This window comes from Cavia porcellus, unplaced genomic scaffold (genome assembly GCF_034190915.1).
Source record: "Cavia porcellus strain 051 isolate PalLab524CR breed Dunkin Hartley unplaced genomic scaffold, mCavPor4.1 scaffold_17, whole genome shotgun sequence".
Classification (NCBI taxonomy): domain Eukaryota; kingdom Metazoa; phylum Chordata; class Mammalia; order Rodentia; family Caviidae; genus Cavia; species Cavia porcellus.
Genome location: NW_026947500.1, coordinates 42,609,910 through 42,627,990, shown reverse-complemented (window position 1 = coordinate 42,627,990; position 18,081 = coordinate 42,609,910). Strand labels below are relative to the sequence as shown.

General features: G+C 42.0%; 1 protein-coding gene across 25 annotated transcripts in view; it reads left to right on the top strand.

Annotated features, from left to right (window-relative positions):
- Phf21a (PHD finger protein 21A) overlaps positions 1-18,081 on the top strand; it is a 182,664-nt gene that overhangs the window by 132,769 nt on the left and 31,814 nt on the right. For 19 of the 25 annotated variants that reach the window (XM_013147444.3, XM_013147439.3, XM_063227828.1 and 16 more), the window contains 4 exons: positions 1,417-1,623; positions 7,553-7,804; positions 8,824-8,913; positions 11,744-12,037. In XM_013147444.3, the coding sequence (XP_013002898.2) occupies positions 1,417-1,623; positions 7,553-7,804; positions 8,824-8,913; positions 11,744-12,037 (843 nt within the window). The remainder of the gene's footprint in view (positions 1-1,416; positions 1,624-7,552; positions 7,805-8,823; positions 8,914-11,743; positions 12,038-18,081) is intronic. The other 6 variants (XM_013147447.2, XM_023563022.2, XM_013147448.2 and 3 more) reach the window with 2 other exon arrangements.

Sequence of the window (18,081 nt, the reverse complement as noted above, 5' to 3'; positions counted from 1 at the left end):
AGCAGCATAGGACCCAGTGCAGAGTACCATTGTGAACAAAAGAAGTTGCTGGTGGTGCTCACTTCCTGTTGGAATGATTGTGATAGTGCTGGGATGTGGCTTGGTGATAGGCAGCTCACTCTCATATGCAAGGCTCCGGGTTCAACCTCAGCGCTGAGAAAATGGAAGGGAGGAAGGGACCAGAGGGACAGTACACAAGGTATCCAAAAACACACCCTTCACTGCATTTCACCCTTCTAGAAACCTTAACTTTAAATTTTCATCCATGTAACCAAATCCTCTGCCTAAACACATGCATATATTTCCTCAGAGTTTGACCCAACAACAAGGTTCTCCTCAAGAGTTAAATATGTCAGTTATTTAGAATATTGCTGGGATCAAGTAAACATTATTTAATATTAGTTTCAAACTAGGATAGATACATCATATTAGTTTGATTAATACAGATGAGTATGGCTTTGTATCTGTGATACTGGGTATACAGATAATAATGACAAATAATGTGTCAGTCACATTTCTGGGCACTTTGTATGTATAAATAAATAGAGTGGTAGCTCACTTTACAAACTTGATTTGTTTTATGATTTGGGGGAAGATGACTTTGTTTGTGTTTGTGTGGGGAAAATGGCCATGGTTATATATATCATTCAGTGTGGAATTTGTGAACAGAAGCAAAATTTTGCTAATGGCTTTTGTTGGAGAACTAAATTGTTTGCAAGCAGAAGCATTGTTGCACCAATGTAATACTGTATGTATATAAGAATATTGTATAGTAAAGAGAAGAGTAACTCAGTGACTTGTCTGAAATCTCAAAATAAGAGATTGAATTTAAACTTGGATATTTTGACTAATATACTATGACTCACTAGTTTTCCTATTAGACTAAGCCACTAGAGGCACAAAATATAATAAAGATGCTACACAATGAAAAAAAAGAATATTGTATATAGAGGAACCCTAAGGATATTGTCAGTCACCTCATTTTTCAGACCAGGACTTTGAGACCCAGGTAGGCTAAGACATTTGCGCAATATCATAAAGTTGATAAGAATGTCAATTGAACTTTTAATTGAAGCAATGTAAGCTCTAGAATTGTCCTCTTCCTGTTGTGCTCTTCTGCCCATCCAGCCTACCATGCTAGACTGATAATAGTCAAGACATCTGAGTACAGCTATGTAATCTCTTTCTACTTTTTTCACTTCTGTGCTTCAATTTCCCATATTTATGGTAATATTTGTTAAGTTCATGGAACTTCTATGTGTAGAAGCTGTATAAATTTTATATGGAACAAGTTTTAAATGAAGCTAGTTAACAGAAAAGATGTCAGAGGAATATAATTGCTGTGTATTTCCATGCAGCTGATGAAACAGTATTCTGATAGATTTTATTTCTTTTTTGTTTCCACTCTGTTGATAGAAAAGAGTAGTTGAACAGCTGCGGAAGAACCTGATAGTGAAGCAAGAACAACCAGACAAGTTCCAAATACAGCCATTGCCACAATCTGAAAACAAACTACAAACAGCACAGCAGCAACCACTCCAGCAACTGCAGCAACAGCAGCAGTACCACCACCACCACGCCCAGCAGCCAGCCGCAGCCTCGCCCACCCTGACTGCTTCACAGGTAGAGTGCACCTGCGGGCGGCTCGGCAGCGAGACCGACTCGGGCCAGTCACACAGAACTGGAGCCCAAGCCCTACCAGTGCTAAACGAAAGTTTTCCTGGTTTCATTTTTTAAAAAACTAACTGGGTATGCATCTCCTGAAATTTACCAGCAGAAAGAAGGAACGTAACAGTGAAGTAAAGTCAACTTTCCAGCTGTCTAGAGAAGGGAGGAAAGGTAGTCAGTGACAAAAGAAAATCACTTCTGTGGATTCTAATGGAGTTAAAGTCTTGTTCAGAAGTGACAAACACTAGTTAGCATTTAATACCAGTTACTGTATACCAGTATCTCCTAAGTGCTTTACACGTTTCATGGACACATTCCTTGTCCCAACTGTATGAGGAAATTGTTACTGTCCTTTGTTTTTTTAGATGAGAACATGTAATGCACAGAGAGGTATGTAATTTGCCTAGATCATACAGGTAGTGTGTATTAGAGCCAAGATTGAACCCCCAGTATTCTGACTGAACAGACCTGTCCATTCACCCACTCTTCTGTACTGCCATGCAGGACCAAAACAGGAAATGCAAACACTGCAACAAATCAGAGGAGAGGAGAGAAAACCTCCATATAAATCAGATAGCTGGAGCAGGGACTGGGATTCTTACCCTAGTCTTTGCCTCAAGGCTATTTGGGAATTAGACATTAAACCTGACTTTAAAAATTCCCAGACCAAGATTTGTATTGCTTTTGAAAGATTGCTTAGAGAATTACTTTTATTGAGAGTTTTAAACAGTTTGATTAAGTTGTTCTCTTTCCAAAGTGCAGATGAATCTAAGACCATTTATGTGGAAGCAGTTTGATAGCATTTATTATTTCCTGGTGCAGAGACATTTTCTATCTTTTTTTTTTTTTTGTACCGGGGATTGAACTCATGACTTCGCACTTGCCAGGTAGGCACTTAAGCCATTGAGCTAAATCCCCAGCCCGGCATTTTCTGTCTTATCCCATGAACACTTTTGGTTCAAATAGTAGTCCATATTATACAAATGAGGAAATATTTATAAAATACTTATAGTAACTCTTCCTTCCCTGGCCATCTGAGTTCTGCGTTACTTTGGGATGGTGGACAGTGAGGTGCCCAGTATTGTCCCCAAAACAGTGTAGTATCTCTCCCTCAAGCCCACCTGACATATTTAATTGATTAAACTAATCTTTGTTTTATATATATATATATATATATATATTTTTTTTTTTTTTTTAGTGCAAAGATTTAATGTTAAAACCTGAAGGATCCTTTAGGTTTTTGTTACTTGCCTTTACAGTAAACTGTAATATTTATTCAATATTTGTTTACCATTCCCAGTGTGCTTGGTTCTAATGTATAATGAACAATGATCCTTGCCAAAAATCTGGTACAGTGTGTTAATTAATTTTAACCCATTCTCTAACTATCTATTGAGTCCTTACTATGTGCAGGCACTTTGCTAGGCAATATGAAGAATAGATTCATGAGACAGAGTTTCTTTTTTCAACAGTTTAAAAATTGTAGAAAGGTAGAAGCCAACCCAAACTGCTGACAGGAATAAAATAAAAGTATCAGTGAATAACTGTGAAGACACCAGAGAGCAGAGTACTGTACTTTTAATCAGAGGCATTAGAAAGTGCTTCTCAAAAGAGGCAGCATTTGAGCAGTCCTGGGCAGATAAATGGAATTTCAGTGGTGGAGCAGAGGGGAAAGAGCATCACAAGTATAGAAATAGTATGAACAAAAATGTGGAATCAGAAAAGTGAATGCATGGCTTGAGAGCAGTAAGTAGGCTGGTGTGGTTGGAGCAAGGATTCCATAAACAGGTGGGAGAAGGAGAAAAGGCCAGGCAAGGTCGGCAGGGCTAGCTTGTGGTGGCACTTTCAGTGCAGGACAAAACCTTGGGTGTTGTGCAGCCGAAGGGAAGGAATTAGAGTTCATAAGGATGAGGACAAGGGAGAGATTGTGTGTGGCATATTGAAATAGGCAGCTTCAGAAAGGAGTAACTGTGAAGTAGCAATCAGTGTGGGGCAGGAGGAGATGCTACTTAAGTGATTAGCATGTACTGAAGTGTAGGGAAGAAATGAAATCCTTTAGCAGAGAGGAGCAGGAGCGTTGCCTCTATGTACAATAAGTCCCAGCTCACGAATGAGTTCCGTTCTGGAAAAGGATTCATGAGGCAGATTGATTTGTATCTGACAAAGTGAGCTTATACAGTACACCGGTGAAAGTCGGCAACTTGAATGTTTGTAAATTGGGTACTTGACTGTAGATAGTTCCAACTCAAACCTGTATGTATAGTATTTTGAAGTTTTTCCAGAAAAAGCTAATAGAACACTTGTGTACACACATATTCTTCAACCTATAGTCACAGACTCCTGTTTTTAGTGATAAAATGCAAATGTAAATAAGAGTACAATAAATAACACCAAATAGAAAATATACCTGTATAGGGAAAGGGAAAGAAATCTTTTTTTTTTTTTTCGTACCGGGGATCGAACTCATGACCTCACACTTGCCACGCAGGTGCTTACACACTGAGCTAAATCCACAGTCCCAGGAAAGAAGTCTTGTATTTGTGGTTGCTTTAGTGAACAATGGTGAGTTTTCACTCAAAATTAAGTAATGTGAAATTAATATAGAGGTTAGTTAGAACCAGTAGTAACAGTCCCTCAAAGCTCTGTTGGTACATTAAAATGTCTTAAGTAATACTTCATATTTTGCAGACAAAGAGTAATAACAGCAAAAATAAAAAGATTTTGCCCTTGGTGTTATTTACCGTGTACTTCTGTACTAACTTCTACTCATGCAGTTTAGGTTTTGTCAAAATTAAACTGTGGAGTAACTGATACCTTCTCTTGAAGACAATCAAACTTAGACGGTATTAACTAGCCAAAGACTAATCACGGATTCTAAAGAAAGTAATTTTCTTTGTTGTTAAGATCCTTTTCTCTGTCTTTTTTTCCCTTTCTTTCTTCTGCCAGAACCATTTAAACATTTCATCATGTTTGGATTTTGAAGTTCTAACATTCTAAGAGTTAGCTTTCTGTTTCCTAAGATTTGAAACAGAACAAACCCCAAAGCAGGAGTAAAATCTTAGGAAGCCTATGCTGAATGTCAATAAATAGTAAATAAATTCTTCAGGAAGATTCCATCGAAGCAGAAAGTACTACTTTTTGTGCATTATGTATTATACTGTTATATCGTAGCTAGAATACGTGCAGTGAAGTTAGCCACAACCATAAGTTTATAGAGTAGAAAAAAATGCTAACCTGTGAACAAACTTGTTAGGTTTCCATGTTATAAGCATTGGGTTAATGATGAATACATAATTCAGGTGGGTTTGAGGTTTTATTGAGGATTTCTAGAATAATCAGTTTAGGGGGCCAGGAGTATAGCTCAGCGGCACAGCACCCAAGGTCCTGAGTTCAATTCTTGGTACAAAAAATAATAGTAATAATCAGTTGAAGATTATTTAAAATGTTAATAATGATTTATTTGAACCAAGAGTACTCTGACTTCTTCTAAAGAAGTAATAACACACTCAGCAGTTTTTAAAATCCGTGTCATTGAGTTCTGCTGACCAGCACTTTATTTTCATAACCTGTGGTTGTACCAGGAGTGAATGCCATCAGGTGTGTTTTGCTCATGACTGGAGAAATTCTTTGTATTTAGCCAGGTGTGGTGGCACACGACTGTAACCCCACTCCTCTGGGAGGCTCAAGCAGAAGGGTCACAAGTACAAGCCCTGTCTCCTCAACTTAGCAACCTAGTGAGATTTTCACTCAAAATAAAAGAGAGCTAGGGAGATAGCTAGCTCACTGCAGAGGCCTTGGCTTCAGTCATCAGCGCCGAAACATTTTAAATTGAAAGACAGTGCTATTATCATGCTGTGTTTAAACTCTTATTACAAATAGCTGGTATTGTACAGCCCTTGCTATTATACTGCTACAGTAGTTCTAATGATAAGTAGCTAGATTAATTTGGTTTTCATCAATGATAGAAAGCAGATGACCTGTGGCCCTCTTACACAATCAAGAAGGCAGTGGCAAAGAGTAGAAAACTCCTGCATTGTTGCCTTAAAGAAGGTATTGATATTAATTACATCATTAATAAGGGTGGCTGATTAGGCTGTGATGGAATACATGAGACCATGTCACTAACTTTTTTGATTAAAAGAAAAATAAAATATGTTAAAGGATGCATTTATAGCTGAGTACAGTGGTACATACCTGTAATCTTAGCTAATTGGGGGGCTGAAGCAGGAGGATGGCAAGTTGGAGGCTGGCCTGGACAACTTAGTGAGACTCTATCTCTAAATTAAAAAGAACCACAAGACAGATGTGGTGGTGCACATCTGTGATCTCACAACTTGGGAGGCTGAGGCAGGAGGGCTGCCATGAATTGAAAACCACTTTGGACCACAGAGTGAGTTCAGTGCCAGTCTAGACTACATAATGAGACCCAGTCTCAAAAAATCTAAATAAGTAAATAATAAAAAGAAGGAAGGATAGATGGACTGGGGATATAGTTCAGTGGTAGAGCACCCTTGAGTTTGATCCCCAGGACTAGAAAAAACAAACTTGTATGTTTGTAGACAGCAGAAAAGGGAAATAATCACAACCAAACTGCTTAGTACACAGGTGCTTACATAAACACTGAACTAGAAATTCATGAGTGAAGCTGTGCAGGTAGTGTGTTGCGGGAAGATGGGAGGGGGTTTACTTTTTGCTGGCCTAGAGCAGTATTGTCCAGTAGAGCCATGGGCAGTGTTGCAAATATTCTCTTGTGTCCACTGTCCAGGTTGGTAGCCACTGGGCACATGTGGCTTTTTGAACACTTGAAATATGACCTGTGCAGATGAAGAACTAACATCTTAATTTAATTTTGTAGTTTAAATTTGAATGGCCACATGTGGCTAATGGCAACCAGTTGTACAAATAGAGAAGAAGAAAGAATGCAGAATCAGAACCAGCAATTTGGACCGGGTCATTCGTCCTGTTTCTGAAATCCTGCACCAGAGAGATGTGTGTGCCAAGTCCTGAGGCTGTTTCTATTTACTTGTTTTGTAGCTGGCACTTGTAGTTATTCTAGTAAAAAGTCAAAAAATACAGCTTCAGTGCTGTGTGGCACTTTGGAGGCAGCAGTCAGGTCCTCTCCCTTCGGTTCATCCTCTGATCTCCAAGGCTTTTTGAAACTCGGGTGTTTGTTTCCACCTTGTCAGGTTTCACTGAATCTTTGATCACTTCTGCAGCCGTTCTCTAGAGAAAAGCTTACAGAGAGTGACTCATCCCTTTGGTATCCAGAAGTGGGATTTCCTATACTAGTTGGTTAATATGTTTCATTACCTGGCGTTTGGGATTTATTGCTTCTGAGGCAGTACTTGTGCTAATCCTCATGTAAGTTTCCCTTCTGCCTCTCCAGGGTGACACTCAAAAAAGTAAAGAGACACTGTCCCTTCCTCCTGTGTCACAGGAGGCAGATCAATAGAATTCTATGGTGGTTTTCTTCATACTAGTGAGGTTGTAGTAATTAAAAATAGAAATAGAGATGATATGTACCTCAGTGATTTGCAAGTTGTGTATAAATTATGTCAAGCAAAGATTTGGGAAAACTAGAAAAAATTATGTTCACTGTCTGTGAGCCCACTCTGTTCATTTGTTGGGAGCCCTCTGCCCATCCTGCTCTAGCCATTACAATGGACTTGCCCACTTAGAAATGACACCGATTTGAGAACGCTAGTGAACCAGAGATTATCTTTCCCTGTATTAGTGTGCTCTATGTACACAAGAGAAATGTGGTTATGTAGAGAAACGTGACTGATTATGAAAATTATTGCTTTGTTGCATTCTGGAGTCCAGCAGCATATGGTTAGTGGGATCACGTTTCTGTGTCCTAATACCCGTTCTCCATGTCTCCTAGAAGACTGTAACTACAGCTTCTATGATTACCACAAAGACACTACCTCTCGTCTTGAAAGCAGCAACTGCGACCATGCCTGCCTCTGTTGTGGGCCAGAGACCTACCATTGCTATGGTGACCGCCATCAACAGTCAGAAGGCTGTGCTCAGCACTGATGTGCAGAACACACCAGTCAACCTCCAGACGTCTAGTAAGGTCACTGGGCCTGGGGCAGAGGCTGTCCAAATTGTGGCAAAAAACACAGTCACTCTGGTAAGCCAGCAGCTGCTACTTACGTGTACCCACAGGAGAGGGTTCTCAGTTCTTGTCATTCTTCTGGCATACCATGTTCTGTTTGGGCCTGGCAAGGGACTATAGCAGTCTGCAGTCAAAGCGTGGCTTGATTTTCTAGGAAATGTGTCCTTCGCTCAGCTCTCCCTCCGTCCTGTCTGCTGTCCTTCCTGTGAAGCTTGAGTGTTTAAACTCTCGCGCTGCGCTGCTGCTTTGGGGAAGATCCCCTCCTGCATTCTCGTAGTCACTATTCTTTACACTGAATGCCACCAAGAAGTACTGGTTGTTGGTTGAGACACTTGGAAAATAGTCAAGAAACTCATAAATTAATGAATCAGTAGCCAGATTCTATCAGGGAAAAAATACTCCCTTGAAGAAAGTACTTAAATGAGAATTATTCCTAGATTTCTAGGATTGAGCCATTTTAGAAACTGATGTTCCTGCAAACTTAAGGGAACTGTATCCAGATAGGGTGAAAACATTCTCTTAACATGGCAACAAAGAGCTGTGGGTGGCTTTTCAGTGAAGAAAACTGGAGAGCAGCACAGTGAGGCTTAGGCTCTTACCCAGGAATCCTTAGAGAAGCACCTGATCACCTGGTTACTGAGGGAAATTCTCTATGGGAATAAAGCCATTCACTGTTGGGTTAGGGCCTCGCTTAGGAGAGAGCCCGGTTACCTAGGCACAAGTTTGATTTTACTTTGGATCCAGTCAGCTTTTAAAATATGTAAGCACACGAGTTCTCTAGAGACAGAGGAAATAGTCTAAGATGGCTGAGCCTGTTGCATGAGCACACAAATGTGGTTGGTTGTGGGGCAAAGCAGGCAGGTGGGAGGGAATATTCTGCATGCTGTGTCAATTCAAGTAGTGAACTCTACAGTGGACACTTGGAGACCATGTTGTCCAGTGTGGGAAATACTGCAATACTGAAAATACTATAAGCGTGTTGACCTTTACCTAGTGGACTGTCCTTGCCCTGATTTCTCTTCCCATTTGTTTAGCAGGTTCAGGCAACACCTCCTCAGCCCATCAAAGTTCCACAGTTTATCCCTCCTCCTAGACTCACTCCACGTCCAAACTTCCTTCCACAGGTGAGTAAACCAAAGAGAAGCCCAGGGCGGGTTAGCAGGACCAAAATCCTCATGGGCCTTCTCAGTGCGGCCTGGAAGCAGGCTCACCAGTTCCCCTGAATTCAGAGTCCTCTTAGCTATAGGTTCTGCCGGTTGCTTTCTCTTCAAGGAAGAAGCTTATTCTGTCATTGTGGTTTGTCAGCAGTGACCAAAGGCAGTAACAGGGAAGTGAAGGAAAAAGAGTTTCCTAAATGTAAAGCAATCACAGTAACAACATTATAACTCTTACAAGGTTAATTTGCTGGAAGAATGTACCAGAACCTGCCCGGGAGTGGGGAAAGAATGCAATTACCACTTTTCATTTCTTTCCTGGTTACCAAAAAGAGTGGGGGAAAATGCAGCAGCCGAACTAACTGATAAAAACCATTCAGTTCTGCTCTGGAAGTTTCGATACTGAGCAACAGGCTTAAACGTAAACCTGGCTTTCAGAGGTTCACGGCGGGGTCTGCACAAGGAGACTCTCCCGGCTCCAGCAGCTGGCTCTGTCCGTTTTCCTGAGTGTGCTTCTAGCACTGAAGCTGATCTCACCCTTCTTGAGGCAGAATCCCGATTGGCCTTGACAGGAGCTGCAGGATATTGACTTGCTCAGTAAAGGCTGAGAATTTCTGTCTGCAGCCCTAGGTTTCAAGCAAAGAGAAGAGAAAGGACTTGGGGCTCCCTTGTGCAAGGTACTTCTTAGGAGGGGATTGACAGTACAAACATGAGACACAATGATTTCAGTCATCAGATACGTCTTTAATAAAAACTTTGGGTAGCAGGATGTGCTGGATGGCTCGCTGCCCTCAATGCATCTGAGCCTGTCCTGTGGCCTACAGAGTAGTCTGGGGAGGAGGCAGCAGCATCTATTCCTTGGCATATTGGAGACAGTTTCAAGATTTCCTTAAAGATTTGGCATTCAGTCTGAGACCTAAAAGCCTCATAAAGTTTGCCTGAAAACGTCTGAGGGGAAGAACAAAGCTATTGTCTGTAGAAGGCAGAGCCTCTGTGTGTGGAGCAGAGAGATGGGTAGAAGTTCAGGATTTGCAGGGGCCATGTGGCATCAATGCTTGCTGGAGGACAGCGCTGAGGTCAGAGCCTACACACCCTTCTGATCTGGCGGCATCTTGACAGTGGGAGCCAGGAAGTAAGTTCCAAGCAAGGACTTACGTCCCAGGCCTACGCTTCAGAAATTCTGTCTTGGGCCAGGAATTTAGCTCAGGGGCATAAGCACCTGCCACCAGCACAAGGTCATGAGTTCGATCCCAGGTACCAAAAAAAAAGACAGACATTTTTCTGTCTTACCACCATGCAAAAAATAGGTTAGGGAGGATCAAGACTGCAGGCAGGAAGAGCAAGGAGGACACTGATGGTCATAGCTGAGGTTTGGAGAGCCTTGCTGACTACCAGATACCATGCTAGATTTGGCACTTTACATGCATTATCTATTTAAACTCTCATAATAACCCCACAAAGGTAGGTATTACTTTTTTTTTTTAGGTAAGAAATCTTAGACTTAGTCCATGTTTTTCTAACAGTGAGTCACAACCCATTAGCAGGCTGTGAAATCAGTTTTGAAGTTTGATGCTCCATACCATTTACTTCATTTCATAAAATTTTTGTTTTATAGACATGCATCACTACAAGGCCATTGTAAGTTAAGCCAAATTTTCAGACTCACAAGACTATCCTGGGCCACTTGTGGCACCAGTCTACTTGAAAATGATGTAAAACAGAAATCACAGCTTGCCAGAAAGACAGCATGAGATATTTTTCCTTAGTAGGAGTCCCCATCGCAGCCCATCAGCAGTCTCTACAGCTGTCCAGAGATACCTCTGCCTCAAGGAAAGGAGATCTTTATCTGTGATGGTGGGAGTGTCACTCATCCACAGAAGCCTCATACACTTAGAAGCCAATATATCTTGTGACAGGCCTTAAAGTGTGACATTTAAGATCTCCACAAGGGGCCTACCCAAGGAAACACACCTCACTTAGGGAAGCCCAGAGTATGGTATCCTCTTAACTATCTATGATTCTCCCCATTCAGACTCAGTTTAGTGGCCTCTTATCAATATAGCAATAACAAGTTTTTATCATGTGTGCCTGGTAACATAGGCGTTCTTACCTTTACTGGGTTTCTAGGGGAATAGAGCTAGAAAGTTAGCCAGGGGTCATATTCTTAAGCATAAGCAAAAGGATTTTACCCATAGGGTCACAGTTTTACAAATACTGTCTAGGCCTTGAATTTGCTATGTAGCTAGACTGTCCTTGGACTCTACCGTTTACCCTCTACCTCCAGCCCTCTGACTTCCTGTGGTTGGCTTCTCCTTCTGGGTCTCTTCTGCGGCTTTCTTTCCTCCTCCTCTGCCCAATCTTAAATGTGGTACAGGGAGTCAGAGGGCCGGAGGTAGAAGGTAAGCTCTCTGTGGGTACGTAGGAATTCAGAATGTGAATCTCAGCCATCAGCAGCACTATTAGCATTCTGGGCACAAGTTCTGGGCGGAACAGTCTCCGTATCAGCCTCTTAACCTCCGCCTGGAGAGGCAGCATGGTATATGCAAAGGAGTTGAGGTGTTAGACTTGGAGATGTGACATTCAGGGTAGCATTTGGATTCCCTTAGTGCTGGTGAGTCTTTTGTACCATTATATGTCCTGAGGTCTGTAGAATTAGTAATACTAAATGAGTATTCATAAGCATTTATATCAAATACTGTTTCACATGTATAGTATGTGGAAGATACGCCATGTTATAGACCTACAAGACTTGAGAAATTCCTTTAGGTAATATAATAATAATTCTTTCTTTCCCCTACAGGTTCGACCCAAGCCTGTGGCCCAGAATAACATTCCCATCGCCCCAGCACCTCCACCCATGCTCGCAGCTCCTCAGCTTATCCAGAGGCCTGTCATGCTGACCAAGTTCACCCCCACAACCCTCCCCACATCCCAGAATTCCATCCACCCTGTCCGGGTCGTCAATGGGCAGACCGCAACCATAGCCAAAACATTCCCCATGGCCCAACTCACCAGCATTGTGATAGCTACTCCAGGGACCAGGCTCGCTGGACCTCAGACTGTACAGCTTAGCAAGCCAAGCCTTGAAAAACAGGTACGGGCAGTGCCCTGCGCTGACAACTGTGCTCCTCTGAGGCTTCCCTGCGCTCTTCGTCCAAGCACCACTATCGGGAACCTGTTGCAGCATGTGATAATTCACCCACATGCAGAAAGGCCACTGTTACTGAAGAAAGTTGAATTATTTTCCCCACCATCCCCTTATAAATGGCTTCAGAGTCTTGTGTGAATGAGCGCCCCCTGCTGGCTCTGAGGCAGAAATTCAGAGCCGGGCAGGGCGGCCTCACCTCTGTAAGGAAGCACTAACAGTAAACAGAAAATGCCATATTAGTAGTTTCAGCCCAATAAGAATCCAGATGAGGACCTGACTGTGAAACGCAGGAGGAATAAACAATCAGGGAAAGAAATTTCATTTCAAAGATTTTCCTATGCAAATTGCAGATAATACATAGCCAAGCTAAAAACTTGAAAGTCATTCTTTGCACTGTAGAGAGTGCAGATATTAGCTCAAATATTAAAACTGTCCATTTCTATCTTCTAAAGACATATTTTTCTCTTTAACAAAACTAGAGTTGAAAAAACCCTTAGAGAAGAATTTTGCAAAGAAAATCACCCTCAGCCAGGCTTGGTGGTGCACACCTATAATCCCAGCACTCCAGAGGCTAAAGCAAGATGATCACAAGTTCAAGAACAGCTTTGCCTATGTAGCAAATTGAAGGCCAGCCTGGAATACATGGAAAGATCCTCTCTCCAAAAAACAAAAGCAGGAAAAGCAAAAGAAAAGCATCTTGTTTCAAGAAGGTTGCTTTAAAAAGTCATTGACTAGGCTGGGGATATAGCTCAGCAGCACAGCTCATGCCTGGCAAGCACGAAGTTGTGAGTTCAATCCCTGGTACCAAAAAAAAAAAAAAAAAAAGAGTCATTGACTGAGGTTGAGCATTATGATGCACACTGGTGATCCCAGTACTCAGGAGGCTGAGGCAGGAGGATCACTGCAAGTTTGAGGCTAGCTTGGGCTACATAGTGAGTTCAGGTCCATCCTGAACTGCATAGCAAGACCCTATCTCAAAAAGACCAAAAAAAAAAGAGAGATACAAATGCAATCATTACAACATATATTGTAGAAAGTGCTCTCTCCCCCAACCTATAATTTATCCTGTTATTGTATCCTGAAGAACTAATTTCTATTAACAGTTTAGATTATATTCCTTTACGTATTTTCTGTGTATGTGGTGACATTTTTAAAATACAAAACCAAAATCAAACCATGTATTATTTTTTTACTTGTTCTTTTCCTACTTAACAGAACGGGCATCTTTTTTATGTCTTTGCCTTACTTGTTGAGGTGTTATTTATTTATTTACTTTGTCTTTTTGAGACAAGGTATTGCTATGTACTTCAGGTTGGCCTTGAGCTCACTTGGTAGCCCAGGCTGGTCTCGAACTTGCAGTGATCCTCCTGCCTCAACCTCCCAAGTGCTAGGATTGCCAGCGTGTGCCATCATGCTTTTTGAGGTTTTTATTTTAATTTGCTTATCTCAATAAGATACCCACGTTAAAGTGTTTTTCTTTTATAGCCATAACTTCTATGGTGTGTCTTCTTTTTGCCCTAATAGAAGAATCCAGTCATTGCTATTTTAGTTCAGCAGGCTCTCCTGGCCTGACCATCTTCTAGATCACTCAACCCAGGCAGCAGGGACTCTATTTGGACTGGATTCCATTTTCAGAATTCTTCTACATGAGTTCTTCCTACTGTCTTTTTCTCTTCTATGTTTCATTTACAGTATCACATTTATAGCCATTAAGAGATCTTGTAGGTGGGCTAAGAGTAAAGATGTGGAAGTACCACTTATTACCTGCATGACCAGACAAGCGGGGTCTCGTTCTGCTTGTGTGTTTCCTTTAGGATAACATTATTTTAATAAAAATGTGTTGGTCAAGTGCCAGCTGCTTTGCTGCTTGTGGTATCTGTTTATGAAGATAAGTAAATCAAAGCCTGTATCCTCACAAAGCTCAGACTCTAGTGCATTCCGTGCAGGCACTGAGGCTCTGCAGGGAGGGAAGCTGGGCCAGTGCTGCAGGCCTCTCACATTGCGGGCTCAGGAAGGGGAGATAGTGGTGCCCTTACACCAACAGGGGTCTCACTTCTTCCTGCCAGACATGAACAACTTCCTTAGCCACGCTAGAAAAGAAATTCGCTGCCTTATAACTAACTAGAAGCCATATTATGTTTTGGCTCTGAGAGAATAAGTGGAAGAGTTTAAAGAGCTTCGAGGCTAAAAATATGCAAGCGTGCCTCGAAGATTCTGTGTGTTCAGTTTCAGAGCAGATACGGCAGTGAAACTAGTCACACGATTTTTTTGCTTTCCTAATACACATAAAAGTTACATTTATGCTCAACTGTGATCTAAGTGTGCAATAGCATCACATCTAAAAAATGTACAGAGCTTAATTTAAAAGTTTTTTATTGCTTAAAAAAGTACAGTCATCTGAGTCTTTGACAAGTGATAATCTTTTTGCTGTGGGCTTCTTACTTAGATGTTGATGACTACTGACTGGTGGGGTGGTTGCTGAAGGTTAGGGTGTCTGTAGCAATTTCTGGAAAGAAGTCAGCCATGCAGTTTGCTCCATCAGTTGCTTTTCTTTCAAGAATGATTTCTCTGCACCACGCAGTGCTATTTTGGTAGCGTTTTGCTCACAGTGGAAATTGGAATTGGTGCCTTCACCCTGTCATTGCTTTATCAACTAGGTTTATGTAGTACTCAGATCCTTTGTTGTCATCCAACAATGTTTATGGCATTTTCACCAGTGGATCCATGTCAGGGAACCGTTTTCTTTGTTCATCTATATGAAGCAATTCCACGTCTGTTCCAGCTGTGCCGTGGGACCATATCTGTTCAGTCCCCATCTCTAGGCTCCACTTGTAACACTAGTTCCCTTGCCCTCGCAGCACATCTGCAGTTATCTCCTGCACTTAGGTCATGAATCCATGAGTCATCAATGATGGAATTGCATTCTTTGCAGGTTCTGTTGATGTCAGTATTGTGCCTTCCCCCGTGAATCACTCACGGTTGTTAAGGCATCTAGAATGGTGAAGACTTCCCATTGACTTTGCCCAGATCCATTGCATGAATCACCAGGCATGGCATTAGTGATACCATGTGAAAAATCAAAGTTGCTCCTTGATCTGTGGGCTCCAGAAAGACTGTTATTGTGTCAGCCATCTCATTTTACTGCACTGGAGCCCTGGGGGGTAATCAGGTGTGTTATCAGTGAGCTGTAGGATCTGAGCAGCAGGTCTCAGCAGTGGGGTTAGCATGTGCGTAAGCCATGTTGTGAACAAGAGTTGCTTTGTTCTTAGTGTGGCTCCTTCTTCTTTTTTCCCCCTCGGTACTGGAGATTGAACTCAGGGCCTTTGCACTGAACTTTCATCCCCAGCCCTTTTTTATTTCTTGTTTTGAGACATGGTCTCACTGTATTACTCAGATTGGCTTGGAGTTTGCAATCCTCCTGCCTCACCCTCCCAAATAGTCTGATTCTTTAGAGCCCTAAAGAATTTAGGGGCTTATTTAGAAGGGTAAATAAGCAACGGGTTCAGTTTTGAGGCTCCAACTGCATTAGCTTAGCTCCTAACAAGAGAGTCAGATGTCATTTGTTTGTTGTTTTGGTTTTTGTGAGACAGGGTTTCATTATGTAGAACAGGCTGACATTGAACTTGCTTATATAGCCCCAGTGATTACAGTGGCTCACTCTCAGTGATCCTCCTGCCTCAGCCTACAAATGTTGAGATTAGAAGTGTGTGCCATCACGCCCATCCCCAGACTGTTAGGTATTGACTTCTCTCTATAAAGCCTCTAGAATTCTCCTTCCAGTGTAAGGCTGTTTCTTCTATGTTGAAAATCTGTTTCTGAGGGTAACCAACTTCATTAATTCATTAGTTCTTGATAATTTACTGCAGGTTCTATATCAGTGCCCGTGCTTCACCTTCACCTTTGTATTACAGAGACGGCTTCTTCCTCTCAACCTCAGGAGCCAACCTCTGCCAGCTTCAGACGTTTCTTCTACAGCTTTCTCACTTCTCTGAACCTTCATGGAATTGAGAAGTCTTGCGACCTTGCGTTAAACTTTGACTTCAGGGCATAGTGACTGGTTAATCTTCCATCCTAAGAACCACAGTCTGTATCAGTAACAAGACCAGTTTGATGACCTGTAATTTGTGTGGTCATTGGAGAAGCACTTGTAGCTTTCTTGGAGAACTTTCCCTTTGCAGTTAGCAGTTTGGTGAGCCGACATCAGAAGCCTGGCTTTCACCTGTTTGAGCTTTCAGCACACCTTCCTCGATAAGCTCAGTCACGGTAGCTTTCAGATTAAAGTGAGAGAATTGCAGCTCTTCCTTTCACTTGATCCCCTAGGGGCCTTTATAGGGTTACTAATCGGCATATTGATGTGTCTTAGGGAATAGAGAAGCCCGAGGAGAGGGAGAAAGACAGAGAGCAGCCAGGAAGTGTAGTAATCAGAACACACACCACAGGCTGGGGGTGTAGCTCAGTGGTAGAGCATTTGCCTAGTAAGCCATAGGTTCAACCCTCAGTTCTACCAAAAAGACAGAGAAGACTTCAAACAATGTTTAACTCTCCTCCCACCTCCCACTCAGAGATGGGATCTCACTGCGATGTCCAGGTTGGTCTTGAATTCTTGAGCAGTGTTTTTGCCTCAGCCTCCAAAATAGCTGAGACTACCAATGCATACCACCATGACTAGCAAATTCTCCATGTTTGTGGGTGCTGTTCATAGTGTCCTGGACAGCTATAATAATGACGTGAAAGACCCAGAGGTCACCGTAGCAGAAAGAGTAATAAAAAGGTTTGGAATATTTTGCGGTTACCAGACTGTGACACAGAGACGGTGCAGCGAGCACATGCTGTTGGGAAAACGATGTGCGTTAGATTTGCTCAACGCAGGAGTGCCACACCTGCAGGAGAGGAAGACTAAGCGAAGTGTGTCCGCGAAGCTCATTAAACAACAGATGTATGGTGCGGTGCGCGTGTGTCCAAAAGAGAAAAGATGAAACAAGCCCCGCCCACACATCCTGTGTTCAGGTCCTCCCAGCACCCTTAATGGTGAGCTGAGGCTCTCAGACTCCATTACGCTATGCCTGATGCGGTTACTGCTCTGGAATTCTGTTACTTCTCCACCTCATCTACACCCTGCAGCAAACACCTCTCTGTCTGACTCCAAATCTAAACTACTAAGAAAAACAGAAGATTCTGTGGGGGAAGATGGCCAGGCTGCCATGCTAGCCTCTATTCCCATATATATTTTCATAGAAACCTGCATATTATCCTCTTAAAAAAGGAGCAAGTCTAAGATGAGACTGTTACCCAATGGACTCTCCAATTCCAGTCTTCCTTCAGTAGACTTGAGCTGATGATTCCCTCCCCCTTTAGAGCAAAGTGACCAAATGGATTCCACTTGCCTTCAGTCCTTATTTATTTGGGGTTTTGTTTGTTTGTTTGGTCTTTTTTTTTTTTTTATCGGTACCGGGGATCGAACTCATGACTGCCTGCTTGCAAGGGAGGCGCTTATGCCACTGAGCTAAATCCCCAGCCCCTAGTCCTTATTTATTTGATTAAAGAAACTACTTGGACATTCATTTATTTGCACATACCTAAGTGATTTTTTTCATGCAACCAAGCCTCAGATAGTAAATTTGAAATTCAGAGGGTAAATGGTTAACGTAGTTCTAAACTTACCAGTTTTTGCATTCTATTATTGGGTTCTATCAAAAGAACAGAAGTTGCAAAATCAAGTAGCTGTAGATGTGAAACAGGATAAATGAAAAAAGCAGGCTAGGAGTGCACAAGTGGACTTATTTTTTCCACCTTCAATACAAAGATTAGTACAAGAGATATGTTCCTTTTATTCTTAAGTCCTCTTTTAAAGTAATCAGCTATCAGAGTGGGGACATAGTTCAGTGGTAGAGCACTTGCCTAGCATGCACGAGGCTGTTGTTCAATTCCCAGTGCCAAAAAAGGGTTGAATAAAGAAAAAAAAATAGGGCTGGGAATTTAACTCAGTGGCA